Source organism: Anas platyrhynchos, chromosome Z (assembly GCF_047663525.1).
Source record: "Anas platyrhynchos isolate ZD024472 breed Pekin duck chromosome Z, IASCAAS_PekinDuck_T2T, whole genome shotgun sequence".
NCBI lineage: Eukaryota > Metazoa > Chordata > Aves > Anseriformes > Anatidae > Anas > Anas platyrhynchos.
The window spans coordinates 74,639,840-74,654,299 of NC_092621.1; the positions used below are offsets into that span (position 1 = coordinate 74,639,840).

Sequence of the window (14,460 nt, forward strand, 5' to 3'; positions counted from 1 at the left end):
GTACTTGCTTTGGCTATAACCAAGTTTTTGTAAATACAGGCGTCAGTGTGAGACAGTCTCCACCGGCAGCAAAACAAACCATCCCAAAAGGTCTGTTCTTAGTGATAAACTCAACCATGGCACAACTGCCTGTGGTAGCACAGATGTGATTTGTCTCTCAGGTACAGCCTTAAAGCAGTATATGTATTTCTGTGTGTTTCAGAGGCTGTTGTTTACCTTACCCTTTTTTTCCTTCTGTACTGTGTGAAATTTGTTGCATTGTTTTTGCAGACATTCATTAGAGGACTGAGGACTTAGCAATAACTAACTGGTTTGTCAGTGTTTATCCTCATGTGGTGGTATGTTTCCTTTCTGCTGCTCTTTTCTTGGAGTTGTTTTCTCTTTTGTATTTCAAGTTGCTCATTTTTGTGTGATTTATCATGTGTGGTTTCGTGTGTCTATTGCCCACAACGGTTTCTGCTCTCTCGCAATCACATCTTGACATGATGCCACACTTACCCAGGAGTTTCCAGGCTTGCAGCTACCATGGGTTTTATTCCAATCCAGACAGCTGCACTGGACAGGGGTTCAGGGCAGACGTGATGCAGTCATACCATGGTCACTGGAAAGCCCTCAGCACCACTTCCTCGCAGCACAGCAAGCCAGACGATGCTCGAGGAGCTGGAGTTTCAGCCCCAAGTGAGATGTATCATCACACAGCAAGTTCCAGAAGATGAGATTTGTGTCGTAACTCAGATTTCCGCTTCCCGGTCTATAGGGATGCTTCCCCTCTTGTCTCATTAAATCTTGTTAAAGGATGCTGTGCTATTTTCCTTGTTCCCCCAAGCTTTGCCACCCCTCAGCCTGATGGGCATTTCCCAGGCCCAGAGGGCTGACCTTGGCCATGCACCATGGGGATGTTGCTCACACTGCAGACCAGCAGCCAGGCCAGCTCTGCGTGGGGCCAGCACCCTACGGGCTGCCAAGGCTGGAGGCATCTCCCCAGGACACTCTCTGTGCAGGCTACTCAAGGACTTATCATCTGCAGCTTCATTTGTGCATGGTGGGCCTTCCTAGTGCCATGGCAGGACAGTGACACACCCACAGAGATGATCAGATGTGATTCCTTGAATGCAGTAGATCTGCTTTGTATGTCCTTGTAACGTGGGTTTCATGGCATTTGTAAAATGCTACGATGCACCAGGGAGTTGATCACTTTGGGCTCCTCTTGGTTCTGTTCCTGAGCAGAAAAATACATAAAGACTTTGAAGTATGCTGAAGGCTTCTCGGCATATAGGCAGCATGATGCTTTTGGATCTCCTTGTTTCATTAGATGTGATATTTTTAGTTCTCCGTTGTTGGTGAAATCAACGCACAGCAGATTTCAGAAAAGGGAAGAATTTAACCTCACTTTTAGCTTGGTGTCACTTTACTTTGACAAATATTCCAACAAAGAAGTAGAAAAAAATAAACTCCAAGCTCTTTTCATTCCAGGGGAAGAATTCCACATTTAACAGATGACCTACATCTGAATTAGCAGGAGCCTGACACTTTCACGTTCCTTGCACTGCACCTAATTCAAACACGCCCTCACCGTGAGTGATGCTTCCCAGTATTTTCCAGGGCACTGACAGTTAAATAACAAGTGAGAGAAAACCCAAGGCATTGTTTGTGTCACCATTTGCAAGCACTTAGCTTAATAAGCCACAGGAGCCATTAGCGTGGTGGGAAGTTTTCCTAGGAAAATCCCAGAGGCTAAAGGGAAACAAAACCCGCTGGAGTGAATGGGGCTGGCTTCAATGGCTTTTGCTTCCCAAAAACAAACGAGCTGTCTATTCTGAAGCCTGAAACCTGCACTGTGTGCCCAAAGGTCAGTCCTGGACCTTGTGTGGAAGAAAACTGCGTGGAAGAAACCAGGTGGGAAGTTGTCAGGGTCTGCCACTGGGCGACAGGGCAGCCCAAGTTACCTCTGGGGTCTGGAGCCATGTGTGTCTTCTGCCCTCCACAGCCTTGTCACCAGCTGGCACGAGCAGCAGTGTGGCAGCATGCAGAGTGACAGCTTCCTCCTCTCTCAGGGGTGCCTCAGGCATTATCTCTATATATTTTTTTCTTTATTTTTTATTCTTTTTATTTTTTAAGGGCAGAATGAGGAGCACGGAGAGTTTAGTTGCTTGCTTGGCTACGGCCCTCTTTTTCCTGGAGTGCAACCATGTCAGGCCTCAGCATGTAGTTTATTGGACCTACCTGAGATACTGAGATACTGGTCTCAACTCCCCTTGAGACCAATGTTCAGAGCAGTGGGCTGCATGTGGACCTTTGTCAGCGAATTTGGGGCTTTCTCAGGGGCTAATGTCAACCTGCCTCACCGTAATGCTGCTTCTTGTTGGCAGCAGTACCCAAAACAGGTAGCAACAGAACGTCCTGTTTGATACATTCAGTTTCTCCACAAAAAAGATTCAAAACAAAACAACAAAAGTTGTTGGAAAATTGGAAGCTTTCAATCGCAACTTTGAGCAACCCTAGGAGAGCCTTCCTGTCAGCCCCATTGTTCCCACGTTGGACTTCTCTGCTGCGGGCTGGGTGAGGATGCTGTCATCGTCTTTTGTCCTTGACTGGAGATCCCATGATTTGCAGAGTTCCCGTCTCTGATGTTATTCTCCAGAGGCAGCCCATAATGAAGAAAATACGCACCAAAGCTGGAACAAAGTCCACCACTGCCTGGCTAGCTAGGAGGCTGAGCACAACACGCACAGCTTCTGCAGCGAGTGGTTGAATTTGAAAGATTTTCACAGGGCTGCTCCGTGAGGAAGGCAGCCTCTGAATCGGCCTGGGCCATCCTGCATAAGAGGAGATGCAGCTTTCTACTCTTGCGGGAACAGGTATGAGTGAGGGACAAAAGAACAAAACCCTCTGCCCAGGTTTCAAGTGCTCTTTTCCAGGCCCGCTGGAACCCGAAAGAGCTGCAGACAAGGGCTCTGAAGAGGACTTGTGTTTGATGCCACCTCACTGTGGGAGAATTTCAGCCCTATTCTGTAAATCTGCTGCCAGCCCCTAACAAAGCAATCCAGCAAAAGAAGTCAGGGCTTTTGTACAAGCAGCTGGCAGCTCGCCTCCCAGCTTCTTTCCCCGTTTCCCTCTGCGTGTTGTTGACCAGCAAAGTGATAGGCATCAAGAGGCACTGTGGCACCACTGTTTGCAAGCAAACTCGGCTTGGGGTTGTTTTTTGGTGTATTGAAAACCTGTGTGTGCTTGCCCAGTTGGCAACCAGCATCTTGGAGCACAGCACACCCTGCAAAGCCATCCAGAAACTGCTCTTCTGCCTGATCTGGGTGAGCAGCATCCGAAGGGAAAGGTGTCTGTGTGGCATGCAACTGCTGCCCAAGCTGGGGACAGCAAGCGGCATGGCAGAGTCTGACTGAGGGCAGCTATGGGGCCAAAAAAAAGGGAGGCAGCATGTTAGCAAATACCATGGTAAGACAAGAACCTGCTGGAAACAGCGCTGGCCGGGCAGTGCTGGGAAGCCCTCGTAGCTGCTTTTAAGCCTGCCGGCAGATGATAAGACCTCGGTTCCCACCCCTACCAAGCATGTCAGCCTGGAAAATTTCAGGAGCACCATCTCTGTTCTGACAGGATCTGTGTGCAAGGGCTTCCCCCGTCATGCTTGGATTCAGAACCTCTGTAACCCTGCAAGAAGTTAGCATCACTGTTTGACTCAGTACTTCCAGTACAATGTGAGGCATTTTGATTTCATTTCTGCATTGAGCTCCAAGTGTTGTTCTGAGCTTTGTCCCCATCAGGGCTCTGCAAAGCAGAGAAAGGAGGGGGAAGCATTTTAATCAGGGTAAGGCTCTTTGGCATTTACACTATTGAAGCCCGAGGAGTCTCTGAATTTCTGTTGAATAGAGCCCTAAGAAAAGGAGTAGATTTGTTGAAGGACGGCATTTCAGTGCAAGAAGGATGTGTGTTTAGGACTTTCCATTACATAATAGGGCTGAAATGGATTAACAAGACCCAGGCTTTCTTTTTTCTTGAGAATTGCTGCCTGCACCACTTTTCCTCTATTACTGATGCTTCAGTCATAGCTCTCACAGAAAGGTTTCCTTTGTTGTTATTGGTTCGAGAAGTAAATTACAGCATTGTTTCTCCTGATCAAGAGATTGATTAGTCAGAGGCCTCTAACTGAAGGGGAAAATGTTCCTCATCATTAACTTTAAATGCAAGCATATGTGCCAAGTGGAGAACATTTAAAACTGTGAGGAGGGTGGGGGGGGGGAAGGCTTGCTCTTTTGATGTGCTGCCCATAACTGTTCATGGGTCTCTGAAAGGCAGCCGTCTCATCAGGTCAGTGAAGAAATAGTGTGGGAAAGATGCCCTTGCATAAGAAAACTAAACACCACCACCTCCAGCTGGATGGTTCTCGTGGTGTTGTGACCGGCACCAGCACGTTGGTATATCTGTGGGTTTTGTTGTGTGTTGTCTCCTCTCCCCCTCACCAGGTGCTTTCATCATCTGCTGGACCCCGGGATTAGTCTTGCTGCTCCTCGACGTCTGCTGCCCGCAGTGCAACGTCCTGGCCTACGAGAAGTTCTTCCTGCTCCTGGCTGAGTTCAACTCCGCCATGAACCCCATCATCTACTCCTACCGGGACAAGGAGATGAGCGCGACCTTCAAGCAGATCCTCTGCTGCCAGCGCAGCGACAACGCCAACGGCCCCACCGAAGGCTCGGACCGCTCAGCGTCCTCGCTCAACCACACCATCCTGGCCGGCGTCCACAGCAATGACCACTCGGTGGTGTAAAGCCCCCCGCCAGCCAGCCTCACGGCTGATGAAGCCACCCCGGGGAGGTAACCCACTCGTAAAGGTGATTTTTTTGTTGTTTTTTTGTTTTGTTTTCCTCAAACACTAATAGACTACGAGCGCTTCTCTTCCAGGCAGCCCAGCACAGCAGCGGGTGCCGGGACCGGCTGTGCTGCTAGGCCTTTGCCTTCTGCTCACAGAAGGTGGGAAGCAGATGCCTTGCAGCCACGCTCACCCCTGGGAAGCCTCGCTGAGACTTCGTCAGCCCTCATGGCGTCTTGGTGCCAGTCTGAATCAACTCTGATTAATTAAGCTTATACCTGCTTCACTGCATTTACATGTAGCCACTTAGTCTTTTTAAAAAGGGAGTAAAGGGGATAAAAGTATGCCTTTCATTTAATAGACATGTAATATTTATCACCATCAGCATGCTTTTGATGAACATTTTCTGTGCAGGGAGTAAAACTGTGCTCTAGTCTTCGTATCCTTAGCCACACTGCCGTAACTACAGTAAAAAAAAAAAAAGTATTTTTTCTAATACAGGCAACAGGAAGATGATGGAAACTGACTCTTCTTACCTTCATTACTGGTGTTAGAGAGCATGCATGTTCTGTGTGTATGCAGATTGTTTTAATTATGGGAAGAAAAAAAAAAAAAGCTCGTTGTAAAGTCTGCAAGAAAGTAGAAAAGCATAGACTGTATTCCAGTGTTTGTTTAGATTATGAAATAAACAATACTCTAGTCACAAGGTATTTAATGTTCTTCTTTGAAGTGTGGTATGAAATGTGTAATGTGTGAGGGGTCCCAAGTTTTTCAGGGTCAAGTTCTTAGAGTAGGACACATCTCTAGGGCTCTTCAAGGGCTACAGACATATTGGTAAGTTAAAAAAAAAAGACGTATTTTTGCTGTTGGAATGCTTTTCTCATTTGTTATGGAAAGAAATGGGATTTTTAACATGAAAAAAAATATATATGTACTTTAAAAAAAATACTTTTCTTCTAATAAGAAACCCAACAACTTCTGTGTTTTGCACTGAGAAATATTTGTAGGGTATCTTCTAAATTATTTACCCTACATTTTGAAAGCAGTGGGCTACTAAGAATGAAGGTACAATTTTATTTAGTAAAGACAAGACCAAATATGCAGCAGTCTATTGCAAATGACTGAACCATTCCATATATAATAGTCACATATGCACATTGCTATGAAAAGCTAAGCTGACAGATGGATTTTTTCATATGTAGCTGTTTCAAAGAGAAATACCACTAATGTGAATTTCACTTCCCAAGAATCAGTGATGTTAATCAAAATTTCTTGACAGGAACAAACATTAGCAAAGATGGGATCTTGAAGACAAAGAACTTGGGACCTTCCTCTGGGAAACTGTGTGTTCTCCTAACGATGTAAAATATATCAACAGTAAATTTCTAAGACCGTTTTCCTTATAGTAATATGTCTCTATAGCAAAAAAAAAAAAAAAAAAAAAAAAAAGGTAAAAAATGTGAGGTGTATCAGTCAATGTAATGTATCAGAATGTAACATAAGGGACTATATTCTCCCATGTGGGCAGGGAAGAAATGGAGATGAGAGGGTCAGCTCAACTCAAAGCAGAGTTTTTAACATCTCTGTTTAAAATCATGGGAAAAAGCTGCTCAGAAAAGGCAGTTCCTTGCTGAGAGAGGGAAAAACAGCAAGTGAGCAAAACCTGTCCCCACTAAACACAGTGAGAGTTTTGCCACTGCTTTCAGTAAAACTGAAATTCACTTGTACTGTTAAGCCAAATTTGTACAGACACTGTGGAAGGAGGAGTGGGAAGAGGGGATAAATGAAGCATTATCTGCCATCTGATCAAGGTATCAAATGTTGCACTTCCTTTGGACAAAGCAGAGGTCTTTACCTGATTGTGTTTAAAAGCAAGTGAATCTAAAGGCTGATTTGTGTTTTATTCACGTGACTGTAGTGAGAAAGAGAACAGGCTGTGTGAACTTTTTCATGTAAAAGCATCTGCTTGCGAAGCCACTCATAATGTTTCCTGGTGCCTGCATGATGGCCGAGCTAGTGCAGGTAAGCAGGAGAAAGGAGAGGGTAAGAGTGCCTCCAAAGAGAGAGGACATCTCACAAACACTTCTTTATTATTTTTTTTCTTATCTAAATTGTGCTCTGAGTCATTTTCTCCCCTGAATCTAGGGAGAGCACTTTTTCCTGCCCCCCACTTCCTCACAAAAGAGAAGCATCATAGACACTTTATTTTGGGGGTAGTCTTCCTTTTCCCAGTGTCCTTTTAACTGCTGTTTGCATGTTCTTCACAGAGTCTGTCCTGGATAAGTTGGGAGGGTGATGTTAAGAAACAGCAGTGTTTCATTTACCCCGGTTTTCTGTGCTGGAAGTGTGCGGTGGTTTGGGAGAAACAGTGGGTGAATAATTTAATGGGGAGCGCGATTGTTCACGACATGCTGGTGGGTCCAGGGACCCGACGTGAAGACGGTTGCCCAAGGAGGCTCTTGTGTTCTCATTACCATTGCAACAGGTGGCAGGTGCTGCCCAGGTACATAGATCAGATGTTCTCCAAGGAGGCACTCGACAATTCATGAAGCTGGACCTTTCAACTCCTGACAGCAGTTAAATTTCAGCCGTGGGATTGATTAATCCGGGAGCACTTCTGGGAGAAGGGGGCTTTTCTAGAAGGTGAAGTGCAATGCAAAAGCAACAGGATGCAAAAGTTGCTTCTAAGATTCCACTAGAGGAACTAACTGAGTGTGTGGCTGCTGTTTAAAGATTTAATTAGTGCTTTGTCTCCCTATACCCTTGAGAAATCTGATCTGTGGATTGAGTGTTTCTTTGCAAGCTAATGAAATTAAAGCTGCTGTGAGCAAAGAGAATAAAATCAAGAGCTTGGAATAGAATAATTCTTTTGCTCTCTTCTTTAGAGTGGCTCCCATGCCACTTGGTTTCGCCTCAGATTTTTTTTATCTTTTACTTCTCCAATCAGGATTTTTCCACCTTCATTATGGAGATGTAGAACTCATTTCTGCTATGTGAAAATGCGGTGTGAAGTATTTAGGGGAAAAAATTGCTCCACTTATTTTTCTTATCTCAAATCCTACAGAAGGTTTTAAAAGACTTCTTAAAATACCAGCGATCCTCCCACAGTCATTAAAATTCTTCTGTTGCTGGCTGCCTCTGGCCCAAGTAAATCCTCTTGAAGTTCATATTTAATGATGTTTGTTTCAGCAATTGTAGCGGTGGGAGCTGTGTATTTGTAGCAAAATGGCTGATGAAGTCACCTGCAGGTCAAAGAAAATGTGTTTTCCCTACTTCATTTATTTAGGGGCAGCACAAGTGTGGAAAGTAATGGAAAAGATTGCCCTTGAATGAGGGATTATTAACCAAAATTATAACTCCTCACTGCTATCACATTTGACATTAGAGGCTGGGTGACGCAGTGGTCCACAGAGTTGCTAGTTGCAGCATTTACACGAAAAGCTGAAAACATGATCTTTGTTTTACACAGTGCATTTCTTGTTCTCTGGCATCTCACTATAGCTGGCTTTCTATAGGCTGGCAGCTGACTGGGATGCTGAAGGCTGGGCATGTAACTGGCACAAGGAGAAATGGCAGACCAGTAAAGAGCTATTACAGTGCTTCCTAAAACCAAGCATACCTGTCCATAATGCACCGGTAGCAGCGTTTTTTTTAAATAGTTGTTCCAAGACCAACCACTGTTTTTGTTTTTTACTTTGTCTTTCCCAACTGTTCAACACTATGGCATTGCTTTAAAAAGCTGCAGGAAAGGCTTGCCCTGGGTCACTTGGTGAAAAAGAAAGGCCAAGCGTGCTACACATGTTCATGCTGCAAACTATGCCTGAGTAATTTGGGTGTCAAAGAGGGAAGAAACATTCTTGTGACTGATGTCTTACTTCTGCTTCCCCTTCAAAATGCCTTGTCAATATCAGCATAATTTGCTCCCTGTATCGCATTGAGATGAAGCTTCTCAGGTCACTCCAAGGAGTATGTTTTTTGACTTTGCGGGTCAGGCCAGCCCAGACTCTAGGAGCTGCCTGTCTCAGGAAGCTCAAGCCAGCCCTGCTTCTGAAGCAGGTTTTACAGCTTCTTCTGACCCTCCTGTTACCCCCATATTATGCTAGCAGATGCCAAGCTTAATTACATGTAGAATAAAGCCAGCTGGATTTTCGCTCTGTTACTCTGCCACCCCCAGCTCTGTCTGTCCTCATTGCAGGTAGATGCCTATGGACTAAAACCATGAGTTTTTGAAATAAACTTGCTCTCCCCAAGTGGGATTAAGGAGGGTGCCACCAACTAGAGAGGCTTTGCTGCAGACACTCCTACTCTGCCTTTCACTTATGGGGAAACAGGATGATGCCAACGCAGAGCTGGGAGAAATAACCCTGCATCCTTTGGGTCCCTGAGATGGGCAGAGGATGGCAGAGGCCAGCCTGAACCAACTGGCTTATTTTCCCAAGTGCTGCAGAAGTGCCATAGCTCAAATATGACCTTCTCCTTCACGGTCTTTTTAAGGCGCCTATCTGCACAACAATTTGCAAGTGCTCTAGTTAGCACTGATAAATCAGAATGAAAGCTGACGGAATAGGAAGGCCCCAAATCTGCAACCCTACACTAGCATGGTTGAGACTTCCTATCTCAGTAGGCATGCATCAGCCTTAAGTAAAATGTTATTAAAGAAAGATAACTGCCACTTGGGTTAGACACTGCCAGTACTAAGGGCTGGCTCCTTCGCTTAATCCCAAATCTGTAAGTGAAGAAGACAGGGAATTCTTCCACGGGGAAGAGATGAGACCATGGAAAGCACTGCTGTACTCTCACAGTTACACTGCAAGTCTATCCATTATGTTCTTACCCATCACTTCTTCCAGATAGCAGTCTCAGCTTGACACTGATTAATGTACTTGGAGGGTCTTTGCAGCTGCAGTCTCATGGGTTTGGGGGGACAGATTGCCCAGGCTTGATTGGGCAGCTTGATTGGAAAGACCACTTCCAAAAGACAACTTAAGTGTCCAAACCCTCATCCCTTTTCAGCCATGCCTTGTCAAGAAAAGGAGCCCTTCTCTTTCCTTCCATTTTCTCCGCTTGGAGGATTTTCCAAAGAGTTATTCAGTCAGCTCCAGCTTTCTAAGTACACCAATGAGAAAAGAAAAGGTAGATACAAAAACATACAAGGATATTAATCTATGCTTATGTCTTCTGTAGTATACGGAAATCCAACCCACTGATAAGCTGCCACCGTTTTAACAAGAGCCTCCATGAAATGTTCCCCCCTACCTATGATAAACTTCTGATAACCAGAAGTGTATGTGGGAGACTCAGGAATCTGTTCATTTGTTTTCCTGTTTAAACAAAACTGTGCTCATAGCTCACAAGTATGGAGAGAGCCAATGAGGTTTGGCAAACAATTTTGCTATTAAGTGCACTTACTGTAAATGTTTAGAGGTTGTATCTAGCACAATAAAGTATTTAGTGTGTGTAATATGGAGTGTGCAAGAAAGGCCCTTCATTGGGATAGCTGGTATGTTGGGTGTGGAGGGGAATTCTTGAAGCGCGTCTGTGTGGAGGCACGGGCTTGTCTGGCCCGTGGAACAGTGCAGGGATGAAATGCAGGGACAATGAAGGGACAGGATGTTTCATGTAGATCACTCAATGATTGTTTCTGCTCCTGACTCCTACCTGTCCACCCCTTCTCTATTTCAAGTCCATATTTGCACCTCTTAACCTAAGGCCCTCTCTTTTTCATGTACAGAGACAAGACTGCTGCCTCCTCCCCCTGTTTACTCTTTTCCTTTCTCCCTCTCCCTTCTCTCTTTTCCCTTTTTCCCTTCTCCCTTCCCTTCCTCCCTTCCTTTCTCCTTTTTGTTTTTTTCTGTGCATGGGCATGTTTCTCCTAGAATATATCCACACTTTTGATTTAACCATAGAAGGTCATCCACAAACTAACCCAAGGCTGAAGAGCTTATATATGGAATTGAATGTGTCCGTGCACAGATTTGTACAGCTACGGGAAGCAGGAAGAACTGGAAAATAAAAAGGGTTACTGCAATGCTGGTTGAATGCCACTGGTTTACAATCCTATTTTTATGCTAATTCCCACTTCACTCACATTTGGAAGGAAAGCGGTCTTTAATAAAGGGTCAATTAACCCCTTGCCTTTTGTTAGAGAAGCTGATCACTTACATACTGTGAAAAAATAAGTGGCTGCTTCAGCATAACAGCAAATAAAGTTGATGTTCCTAAAGTAGAATTATAGTACTAATCAACTGGGGCATTATTAAATATCTTACAAAAAACACAAAAAGGGAAAAGTCCAATTTTTTCCTCTCCCAAAACACTGGTGATCCATGACTAACGCCCTGGTGATTTGCACGGCATGGAAGTGTAATGTAAAGCAGCCCCATAGGCTTGATTGCTGGACATAACACACAGAAAGCCAAAACACACAACTGCTAAATAAATCACGCCTCGTGAAAATGCAATGCAGTGCCTCTGGGATTTTTTGTTTTAAGAGCTGGATTGCCATTTGCTGGCAAGGTTAGAGTGTTTATATGGCGCTCAGTTAATGTTAAACACACAACACGTGCGGCGACGCAGGACGGGGCCACAGGGTGCAGTAGGAAGCACGCAGAGCACAAGCATGAAGAACCAGCCTGCTTTGGGATGACGATGCCCAGAGCCTGGGGCACGTTCCCCAGGGCTGCAGGGGACAATGTGCCCACCTGCCACCGGCCCCAGCCTGGAGCAGAGAAGGGTCTAGGTCCACTAGGACTTTGCAACCATGAAGCTGTGCTTCATAGGGATTAAAATGGAGGGTGCACGTCCCCTGTGGTGATGCAGCAGAATGGTATCCACCACGGCCAGCGTGCTCCTCGGGCTGGGGCTCCAACCTTGGCTGTTGCATGCTGCCCAAGCATCATTGCCTTTGCTTGCCTGGCTTTAAGTGCTTTGTGTTTGTTCACGTGCAGTGTTTGTTGTTGTTGTTTTGTTTGGTTTGGTTTGGTTTGGTTTGGTTTGGTTTGGTTTGGTTTGGTTTTCCTGTGTTGTGCTTTCTGAAATCAGTCTTCGGGACGGTTGTGGCTGGGATGAGAGAGCTGCTGTGGTTGGGGACCTTGGGCCTGGAAGCCGAAGCAAGGCTGTCTCTGCCCACAGGAGCCAGCAGCAGCACCGGCCCTGCTTTACCTGAGAGGGACAGTCATCAGGCCTCTTTAGGGAAAACTCTTTACAGTCCTATTTCTGAGGACGACATCAATATTTAGACCTTCCAGAAGGTCTAAAAGCACTTCTGTCTTCTTTCCTAACCAGCCTTGGTCAGGTTATATGAGCTGAAGTGGGAGGCCATGTCTGGTTTCGGTTCCTAGCATTAGCTGGGGTTTGCTGGAAGACCCCCCATCTGGCCTCCTCGCTCAGATGCCCCCCCTGACTTTTGGCCTCAGCTTGGAAGCTCTCTAGGAAATCTCTTCAGCTTATCTGTGCTCACACCAGCACCAGGCTGTGGCAGGGGGGCCAGGGCCAGTGGGAGCCACTGCAAACGAGCCTGCCCCGTGTTTATCTCAAGTCTTCCCCTTGATAGCTGTGAGGCCTTCACACGCCACCATCCTCCCGTCATGGCACGCAGCCTTCCACAGGACTTCTCCTCTCCTTGCACCCGCTCTGAAGAGCCCTTCCAGCTCCTCGTTCAGGTTGTTTTCCTCTGAGCCTTCTCCAGGTAGCCCTGAATCCACCCTGAAACAAGCCACAAGGTGCTTGCCACCACAGGCACAATTTCCTTGTAACTCCCTGAGGATGAGGGGGGAGATAAACACAGCACACGGAGAACACAGAAATGAAGAGCTGAAGAGTTTCAGGGGGGGGGAAGGACAAGGCAGGAGAGACCCCCCCTCTACCTTCAGCACATTATTTTGTGATTATTTCAAAGGCTATCAGTCAAGTTCAGGAAAGGTTTCTGCTACTTTTTTCTCTGAGGAAGGATAATGCCCTTTTCATGGCATGCCTCTTTTTTTTTTTTTTTGTTTCCTTTGTATGATGGAAAACTTTGTTGTTTTAGGTGTATTTCATTTATTAAGAGCTCAAAAGGCCAACTGAAATAAGGATAAGCCTTCCCATTTCCCACCCACACTGAACACAAAATTAAACTGTTTTTATAGAAATGATGTTTTACTACTAAAAGATTGAAAGATGCTTCAAGGACTGACATATGTTGTTGTTTTTTTTCACTTCTCTTTTTTTCTTTCCAAGGTCCACAATATCTGGATATTTTAATGCTTGTCCTGCCACAGATTTTGAAGTTTGTACATTCTTCTTCTCCTCAAGTGTCTCTTTGCGATCCTGCTTTTTCAAAATATGTAAACACTCCTTAGTTCAAGGGAGTTACTCAAAAATGTGCCTGGTTTGAGATAGGCCAGCTGCTATTGCCTTCCAGACCCTTCTCCTCTGTGCTGACAGTGAGGGCTGAGTATAAGCCACAACTAGATGCTGGTAAGTGACAATTATTTTGTTTAGTAATTATGTCAAAGAAGATGCCAATATCATGCATATGTCCTTACAGCTAACACACTGTCCAGCAGGCACGCTGGCTGCCCCCGCGGCATTACTTAAGGAGAAACACCAGGAAAACACACTTTCCTGCTCTGGAGTGGGTTAAGAGCTTGAGAAAGCTGACTGACCTTTCTTTTATTTTCGAAACACAATTCCTGCATCCTTGCATGACCATGCTATGGGATGAGCTGTTGTTTAGTCTCCAGATCATCTGCCCAGCCTCTCGCTATTGCAAGACTTGCACGCTCCTTGCAAGTACTCCGAGCAGCAGTGTCAGTGGAAGCGCTGGTGGGGTGAGGACTGCTCAATGTGAGGCAGGAGGAGAGGATCCAACAGCAGGCTCAGCAGTTCTCCAATCCTTCTTTTTGGTCTGAGTGGATCAAGGAAGCACATAGAGAGGTAAACTGGGGCCCTTTACTGTCAGACATCCTTGCTTGTCAGCTGGAGGCATGCTTAACATCTGCATTGCGATGGTCCAGGAACATGAGACACATTTAATGACTTATTTTAAGTGCAAAAATAAAACACAATTGCAACACAGGCAGCACGTTTACTTAGACATACTCCATGAAAACTTGCAGGGTTAGCAGACTTTCACTTAAAAGGTTGTTTGTCTTTTATTAGTATTGTTCTGTATTTCTGTATGGAAATCTGACAGAAACTGGGAAGAGTTACTTTTTTTCTAAACAGAACACAACCTGAACCTCACATGCTCAAAAAGTCTGGAAAAGCACAGAAGGCAATAATAAAAGAAGAAATTATGATTTTTAAATCACCATCAAAGATGACAGATTCCTTTTTTCAACAAACCATGTAAACCTAGTTGCTGTAGAAAGACTGCAGTCCTTGAAAACGCTCACCAGCTTCTGAATCCAACCTGCACACAGTGAGGTTGCCTCACCAGGAGGTATGTGCCACAGCAGATACAGCCAGCAGGATGAGTGTATCCCACACTTTACAGCAGGGTCTGGGGATTTTTTTCTCCCCAGCATTTGAGCAGAACGTTGGAAGCTTCCTGCAGCACAGCTGTGGCCAGGCTGGCCATTTTACTAATGAACAGACAACAGGCAGTTGTGTAAGGAGAACATGTAAAAAGTGATCTATACAAAATTCATGTTTAGGAA

At 45.3% G+C, this 14,460-nt stretch overlaps 1 protein-coding gene across 3 annotated transcripts in view; it reads left to right on the forward strand.

The window, feature by feature from the left end:
- The window catches only part of LPAR1 (lysophosphatidic acid receptor 1), a 68,042-nt gene extending 62,513 nt beyond the window's left edge, over nucleotides 1-5,529 (forward strand). Inside the window, exons 4-5 of one of the 3 annotated variants that reach the window (XR_003492845.3) lie at nucleotides 4,476-4,841; nucleotides 4,912-5,529. Coding sequence is in view for 2 of the 3 variants with exons in the window: in XM_027446217.3 (XP_027302018.1) it covers nucleotides 4,476-4,777 (302 nt within the window). In the remaining variant the exon portion in view is untranslated. Of the gene's footprint in view, nucleotides 1-4,475 lie in introns of all 3 variants that reach the window. The other 2 variants (XM_027446217.3, XM_027446213.3) reach the window with 2 other exon arrangements.
- The last annotated feature ends 8,931 nt before the right edge of the window (nucleotides 5,530-14,460 follow it).